Source organism: Embiotoca jacksoni, unplaced genomic scaffold, assembly GCF_022577435.1.
Source record: "Embiotoca jacksoni isolate LCO1_2020_lvr unplaced genomic scaffold, fEmbJac1.0.p SCAF_5, whole genome shotgun sequence".
Lineage (NCBI taxonomy): Eukaryota > Metazoa > Chordata > Actinopteri > Embiotocidae > Embiotoca > Embiotoca jacksoni.
Genome location: NW_027185403.1, coordinates 18,191,689 through 18,200,178, shown reverse-complemented (window position 1 = coordinate 18,200,178; position 8,490 = coordinate 18,191,689). Strand labels below are relative to the sequence as shown.

The 8,490-nt window shown below is 45.0% G+C and overlaps 1 protein-coding gene across 1 annotated transcript; it reads right to left on the bottom strand.

The window, feature by feature from the left end:
- Positions 1-70: 70 nt before the first annotated feature.
- hdac3 (histone deacetylase 3) lies at positions 71-8,077 on the bottom strand. The gene is made up of 15 exons (XM_069170510.1): positions 7,908-8,077; positions 7,119-7,201; positions 6,868-7,010; positions 6,578-6,659; positions 5,759-5,815; positions 5,595-5,650; positions 5,376-5,509; positions 4,556-4,636; positions 4,334-4,407; positions 4,111-4,175; positions 3,777-3,866; positions 3,578-3,636; positions 1,756-1,835; positions 1,493-1,650; positions 71-1,402 (listed from the first exon to the last, which is right to left on the bottom strand). The coding sequence occupies exons 1-15, from the start codon at positions 7,960-7,962 to the stop codon at positions 1,333-1,335; spliced, it is 1,287 nt and encodes a 428-aa protein (XP_069026611.1). The 5' UTR covers positions 7,963-8,077; the 3' UTR covers positions 71-1,332.
- Between the last annotated feature and the right edge of the window lie 413 nt (positions 8,078-8,490).

The following is an 8,490-nucleotide window of genomic DNA, read 5'->3' as shown; positions in this document are numbered from 1 at the left end:
AAGGAAACTTGCTGGTGGAGATCTAATTCAATTCTTTGATATTACAAACACACACGCGCACACGCGTACAAGAAATTCCATTTTTCTTTTATTAAAAACAAGTTGCTGACAACAATATCAAAAATCACATAAAAGCTGTTTGTGGCTGAAAGAGGCCTGGTAGCAAGTAGAACGTGTTTCTACTGTGGCTTCTGATGCCAGAAATATATTCAGTAAAGTTCCTCTCTGACATCTGATCACTGCCTCATCACCACAGTCATCCTCCTCTACATTAACACCAGTCGACACATGACAGACGTATATACAGTAAAAAAATGGAAAGGAAAGGAATGAACAGACAGGAGGGGGAAGGGGGAGGAGGGGGGGGGGGTGTTCCTGGTGGCCTGGGACAGATGTTCACTTGTAGATCGGCGTGAAGTTAAAATGGGAGGTGATGTGAAAGTGCCCAGCTCCACACAAGTGCTCGACTTCTCGGAGCTTAAGGCACATGAATAATACTAGAATTCACAAAGTACACGACCGCGCAGAGGCTGTGAAACGTTTAGAAAATGAATGCTATTTTGAATCGTGCACATTTGCAGGGTTTTAACCATCTGAAGTGGCTGATGTGTGACCAATGGATCCTAGCAGGCACTTTAACAGCCTCTCACATCAACTGTTATAAGTGTAAATAAATCAAAAGGTCCTTGACACCTGCTGCTAACTTGCTGTTTTTCACCCCCCCCCCCCCAGTGAAACCTTCAGATGTTCACTGCAATCTCTCACGCAGGACTCCACCTAAAATGTATTGGACTGACAGGAAGTGCATCTACATATGAGGCTGCAAGTCTAAGTCACGAATCTATTGGTGTTTTAAGTTCAGACACTGAATAAGGAATGTGTCAACGTTTCATTCCCCCTGTAACTCGTTACGGAGCACATTTAGTCTTTCAAAAGCCAAACCCGTTCCATTATTAAAGAACATGGAGACGGTTGCAGACGGGAAAACTAAAGTAAAATAAAATGTCCGTGTAGACAAACAGGAGAAAAACTAAAAACATCTTAATATGGATGAATGTAACACAGCTGATGTTTCAGTGTCCATCATAAACAGCAGTGCCCACATTCAGGCTCAAACTCACGACATTATATACACGGCAGTGGTGCAACGTTCCCGTCTGTTCCTTTGCGTCCTGGTGACGGACCGACCGTGATGTTGAGGTAATGACGGAGAACCGACCGAGCGGAAGCGGTGAGCCTCAGAGTCGAGTCGGGTCGGTTCTTCCAGAAGTGTGTCCGTTTTTTTGTGTGTTTTTTTTTACAACCTGGGATTAAATTGTGGTGTTTGAAGATTTAAATTTCTACGTCGCTCTCTTTGTCGTTGTCGTGGTCGCCATCGTAGAACTCATTTGCTGCCTCCGGCCTGCGGGGGTTGAATCATCGACAGAAGATCAGGGAAAACGGACGAAACCTTTTAAAACGCACGCGGCATCATTCGGGCCTCCGTACTGACCTGGTGTAGTTCTCCTCGGCTCCCCTCTCGTCGGGGTCGGGCTCGTCGTTGCGTTCGTAGCTCAGCATGTCGGACGGAACGTCGTGGATCTGGACGCTGGGCGCGTGGTTCAACATCTTCAAGTTCTCGAACACCGTCTGACGGATCTGCTCCAGGTACTGCAGCGACACGGACGCGGTGAGGAAGCCAATCGACCACGAATCGTTTCAACTGCCGGAGGACCGTGTCTGTCGGACCTACTTAAGGTGGGAGGATGTGTTTACCTGTCTGGAGTTCTGGTTTTCTATCCTGGTGCTGACGTCAGGATGCAGCGTGAAGTCTGGAGCAAAGTACTCAAAATACTCTGCGGAGGAAAAGATGAGACAAAGGAACGCTTAGATCCATTCCTCGTCCTCCTTTTTTCATTCTTTAAAAAAATTAAAAAAAAGTCATGCCCTCAGATGTCCGTTGATGTAAACACGAGGCTGAAGGTCGGGTTGGCTCTCGTTTGGATCAGCCGGAGGGAAGCAAACTTCACCGAGTGGTTGTAACGGAGTCGGTCAGCTGGTCCTGAACCTCAAACTAAATCCTCATCCTAAACATAACCCCTCCCACAATGTCACAACCAATCACAGGCAGAGCATCCCTCCCTCTGATCCAATCGAGCACCAGCCGTCAACGAAGCCTCAGTATAGTTAAAGTAGCTCCTCAGTCTGAGACAAATACAGCAGTAATGATTGTTTATTGGTAATGTATTTTAATCGTGGAGAGTTCATAAACATGAAATCAGCTCATCCAAGTCAAAACAATCGAACACCACTGGACGTGATGGTTTAAACATCTGCAGTATAATAAAGAAATAAATAAAGAAATAAGGCTGATTCAGGTCAAACTGGAGCTTTAAGTAGAAATACTACGACTGTTCAGCTGGAAAAAAAAAATAAACATTCTGATATAACTCTATTTCAATCAGTGTGAATGAATGACAGCTGATCACTGACACAGACTGGTCAACCAATCACTGTAGACACAGGACTTCATCCATGAAACATGATGTCATTGGCAACAGCTTTAGCTTCAACCATTAAAGCCAGCAGTCAGTCAATAACGCTGCCAACCCTGAACTGTCCTGCAGTTCTGCTGTTATAGGCCGAGGCTGCTGGGGGACCTCGTTATACACTGAGCTCGTTTCCTCTCACTCTTTAACTCTCTATAACTCATGTCTCAACATCACATCTCATTAACTTCATGCTTTTTCTCTCCCACAGCTTTTTCTTATTGTCTGTTGTCTCCATTCAGTTCCCTCGCTCGTGTAGTTTCTGTTATTTCTTCTGCAGATGTCCCGTCATGGAGCTGCATGTCTCTGCCCTGCGCTTGTCGTCTCCACCAACAGTTCATGTCTTCTATCTCTATGCTGTCCTTTTCTCTCTCTGCTCTCCTCTCACCCCAACCGGTCGAGGCAGATGGCCGCCCACCTCTGAGCCTGGTTCTGTCGGAGGTTTCTACCTGTTAAACAGAGTTTTTCTTCCCTTTGTTGGAGCTTTTTCTCCCTTCAAGAGGAGTTTTTTTCCCTCCTAGCTTATGTGGGAATTGTTGAATTGTTGGGTTTCTCTGTATAATATTGTAAAGTCTTGCTGTAAGGACTTTAATGTGTTAAGTGCCATGAAATAACCCGTGTTGTGATTTGGTGCTATATAAATAAAATAGAATAGAACTGAACTCTTTTTTTTATCAACTCTGCCTGCAGGAGGTCCGATTAACACTCAAACTGTGAGTTCGCCCATCGTACATGTTTAATAAAACTAGCAGAGTGTCGGCCCAACGTTCACGGCTAACCCTGCTCGCATCCTTCCGGGAGCACGAGTACGTCGACGTAAACAGACGTGTGACTGGAACCCGACCGAGGAACGTTCACACTGAAGCAAACAGCCGGAGACCAACGCACACAGTTACACTCCTCCTACTCGGTGAAGGGATTTGTCGGTGCGGCCCACGAAGACGGGCGACGAATAAACACCTGACGGAGCAGAGCGAGCAGCAAACGTGTAACATCGCGCCGAGAAGCCTTTGATGGTGAGTTTGTAGGTGAGAGTGAGTACGACTCACCGCTGTACGGCAGCTCGTCGCTGATGGATTCATCCAGTAACAGAGACGTCTCAAAGGTCCTGCAAACACAAGAACACAACACGGGTCCTTCTCACCACCAGCTGGACTTAAACAGGGATTTATGGGGGTGGGTGTGTGTGTGGTTGTTGTTGTTGTTGTTGTTGTGTATCTTGTTGTTGTTGTCGTGTATCAGACTGACCAGCAGCGAGCCACGTTCCTCACGGTGTATCCTCCTCCTCCCAGCACCAGCAGAGGAATCTTAAAACTCTTTACAAACTCCACACACTCGCTGAAAGACAGATTCACACACACACACACACACACACACACACACAGGTTAAAGATGTGAAATCCGCAGGCAGCCACCGTACCACCTTATTAAACTTTAAACTCGATCCGATGTCCTTGTGTTGTGCAGACTGTAGCTTGAGATGCAGCGCACGCGTGCTGATTCCATCATCTGTTAACTTATCGAGTTCACGTGTTGACCGTTTCAAAACGAGACACTTGACTTGAAGTAGGAAAACTCTCACCCGTGTCCTCGTATGCTGAGGTTGAAGCAGCCCAGTCTGTCACAGCCCAGAGAATCTGCTCCGCACTGCAAAGACAGAAACAATGTCAATTCCTCTCTCTCTCTCTCTCTCTCTCTCACACACACACACACACACACACACACACACACACACACAGAGTGAACAGCACATTACCTCAGATGAAAACAGTAACTTCAAACAGCTTTGAGAACTACTGACTGACCTGCAGGACGATGCAGGTCGGCTGGTAGAAATCTACCACCTGTTTAATAACCGGCTGGAACAGCTGCCTGTAGCCTGAAAAACACACACACACACACACACACACACACACACACACACACACACACACACACACACACACACGATGGTGGTCACATGATGTCAAGCAGTACAACACAACATTAAGAGCGCTCCACGCCGACGGTCGGATCTCTGCACTCACTCTGGTCATCGATGCCGTCTCTCAGAGGGACGTTGAGGCAGTAGTAGCGGCCGCTCTCTGCTCCCACCTCGTACATGTCACCTACAGGAAACACGCGTGTTATCTGTGGATGCACTCATGTACGGACACAACCGGTTCACAACTCTACAGCCACAAAAACAACGCAACACTGAACTGGTGAAATGTGCGAGCAAAGCTGACAATTACGTCGACATTTGCACGGTTTTCTGTTCGTGTTCTCAGTGTTTCATCTCCTACTTTTCCGAACCATGCCGAGCTGATCCGTATGTTTCGAGCATCAACGCTGAGCGTCCACTCTAACTGACACTCCCTGAACAACAACCACTTCCTCCAGATTTTACTGAGGTTTTTTTTTTGAGACCGTTGTGATAAAAAGGTTTCCCTTTGCAGCAGCAATTTGTGGAATTTAGTTTTTCTTTACTGTAAAATTGCAGGTCACGGTAAAACATTTTCTAATTAACTGATGAACAAAGAGTTACGTAATCACTTCCTATGATAATAAACATAAACAATATAACCACATTATTTGCTGTTCTGCTTTGTTATTTCCAGGTAAACTGGCAGGTGGTTTGTTCTGATGATGAGGAGAGGATGAAGAGCCTTGCAGACTGTTTGGAAAGGCCGACTTTGTGCATTGAGTTTCTACTGAGCGACTATTGCGAGACATTGTGGGAACTTCGAAATACTGCAATTAGTGTAAGAAATTGTTTGAATTTGTTTTGTTTTTATTACAAAATTATTCATTATTTGTGATCGCGATTGAACAAACTATTTCTTAGATGCTTAAAGCAGCACTCACCTGTTCCTGGGAAAAAGTAGTTCCCATACTTGTGGAAGGACACAGTCATGACTCGATCCGTCAGGTAAAAAGCTTCCTGGACGCCGTCGCCATGGTGAATGTCTATGTCGATGTACAGAACTCGAGGGTGGTATCTGTGAGGAACACACACAGAGCGGGAGAGTTGTGAAGAGAAGCACGCAGAAAACATGGTGAAAGTCATTCAGACGGTCGTCTTACTTGAGAAGCTCCAGGATACTGATGACGATGTCGTTCACGTAGCAAAACCCCGACGCCTGCAAACACAGGACAAATATCTTAGTCCTCCATTATCGAAAGAGCCATTTCAATTAAATGAGCTTAGCAGAGAGGAATGACACAGATATACAGGACTTTGTTCGGACCTCAAATTTTTTGGCGTGATGCAAGCCTCCGGCCCAGTTGATGGCAATGTCACAGATCTGGAAAATAAAGCAGCATCAGCATCAATTAAAAGGTCTCAGCATGAAGGAAGGTTACTACAAATTGAATGGAACGTAGCGATGCAATGACTCGATCAACCAGGAAAAGAAATCAGCAGCTACTTTGATAGTTGGGTAATTATTTCAACAGGTTGGTTTTTTTTCACCTCTGACAGGTTTTGAAGGAACTTTCTTCACCATTTTTTGGGGGACATTTAATAGGCAAACAATTTATCAAAAAATAACCAGATTAATTTATCGCGATGATGACCTGCCCAATTGAATACAACCAGCTGTGGACTGCATGAGTAAATATTCTCTTCCCACCTTACACTGCAGCAAATAAAGACACAACACTGAACAAACTACATTAAATATTTGCAATGGCAGCATAAGGCGAGTGATACATACAGTACCTTCGAAATATGCATCCAAGGATGCACCTCGGACATGACTGGACCGTTTCAATTCAACTGGTAATGGACACGCATCTTTTTCAGACTGCACGGTAACACGGGTCAGAACTACTCGTGCGTGTCATCTGCTGCACACGCGTCTCTTTAATCACCAGCTTCTTTGCACAAAGCAGGACAGGAAGTGAACACGGCGGCACCCGACATAACACGACTATTAAATCAGTGCCGATGATGCTTTCGACGGGGAAACGGCTCCAACAGCACAGAGCAGCGATTTTCACTTCCACGCCAAAAACAACAGTTGGGTTTGTGCGTTTGTCGTTGTGAGCGTGTGTCTGTGTGTCACCTTGTGGTTGAGCTGCGTTGCTCCCTGTAAAGAGGCTCCTGTGTATCGTGAGCAGAACTCAAAAAGACCTGGAAACACAGGACTGAAGCACACGGACACACAAGGTGTTTTGGTTACGAGTTTGTTTACCGGTAAAACAATCGAGCTTATGAGCCGGTGCATTTACACGTTTGACTGATCACTAATGTTACAGAAGAGCAATCGTGCTGCTTGAAAATGATGCAACATTTAAAATGTCCTTTTAAGACACAGAAGGCTTTATTTTCTAATGCAAACCATCAGTGACTCACCAGTCGTCTCCCACGTTGAACGTGTTGAGACTCTTCGTGAAGCCCTGCATGTTGTTGGGGCTGACCTTCTGCAGGAAGTCGATGTAGTCCTCAGAGTGGAACCGACACATGTCGTGCTGAGATGCTTTGTATGGCTTGAACACCTGATTAGGAAAAGCACAGTGTGAAGTTTTTTTGTATGCGATCAAATGTCAGTGTGTAAAACATCATCAGGATGTGAAAGTGTGACACCACCTCTCAGCACCGCTCACCATCATCTTCTTGTAGAGTCCATAGTGCAACACCAGACTGTGAGTGAGAGACAAGCGGTGAGGCTTCATGGGATGACCAGCACCTGGCGGAGACAGGGTTCACGTTGGAGAGCAGGTTATTGACGGGTGCATGTTAAGAGTGACTTCTGTGACAACCGGTATCAAAACCTAGAGGACGTATTTCAGGACCACACCGAGCAGACTGATGAACGATAAATAAAGAACCTGTGCTACATCAAATTCAGGGTTTTAACTTTGAACAATTATTCATATTTTCAAATAATCAACAGATTATTTGATCGAAATGTCAGAAAATGACGAAAAATGTCAACCAGTATTCCCAAAGCAGCTTCAAACATCTTGTTTTAATTCCGGCCAACAGTCAACAAAGCCAAAGGAAACATGAGGAACCAGCATGCCCTGCGTGGATGCTGGTTCCGTGTTTTTCTGCAGCTCTGATGTTTAAAAGTGATGTTATTATATGAAGTTGAAACGTGCACGGTTTCACCGTGAGGGCAGATTTGAACCGGAGTGACATTTAAAAAGGAAACATTAATAACGTTAGCGCAGCAAGTCACATGCTCTGAAAGATACAAACACGTCGCATTAAATAGGAAGGCATGCTTGTGAAAGGGAGAAGAAGGATTCTCCAAATGCAGCCAGAGAGTGTGATCTGCCACCGACAACACCGACAAGCAAAACGCCTCCTTGGAGTTATTAGCCTGTAGCTATCTTACGTTAGCACTAGTTCCCTTTGTAGGCCTGCACACGACCATTCACTAAACTCACCGTAATGAAAGTTGCCCACGTCTGGGTCATAAAAATAAGATGTTCTGTTGTTCATTCTGAAAGCGGTATCTCCGGGCGTTCTCTAATTAAATCTATTACTGCTCTAGCAGCGATAAAACCCGCATTTTTCTTTCAATTAGCAGAGAGCCGCCATGTGACGTCATCACATGCGGACAGCAATGGCGGAGAGGGGAGGAGGCAAGGAGGAGGCTGGGAAATGAGATCGCTCGTGCTGAAGAATTTGCAGTGTCAAGTGTCATCATCATCATCATCATCACCATCACAGACTAGAGGTTATTATGCGCTTTGTCAAAATTCATGTGGCCCTGGCTTTTCTGAAATGCTGCAATAAATGGAGAGAGGTTGAATATAATAATGATAGTTGGAGTAATCGATTGCCTAAATATGTTTCCTTTTTCCATGGGTATCGCTACATTGATTTTACCTTTGATAAGTCAGATTTGTAAAAAACTTTTTTTTTTTAAATGCAAATAAGGATTCGGACAATTGTGTGTCTACATAAACTGTAGAAGAACATTTGATCAATTTGATCACATGTCAAAAACGTCCACCAAAATATGTG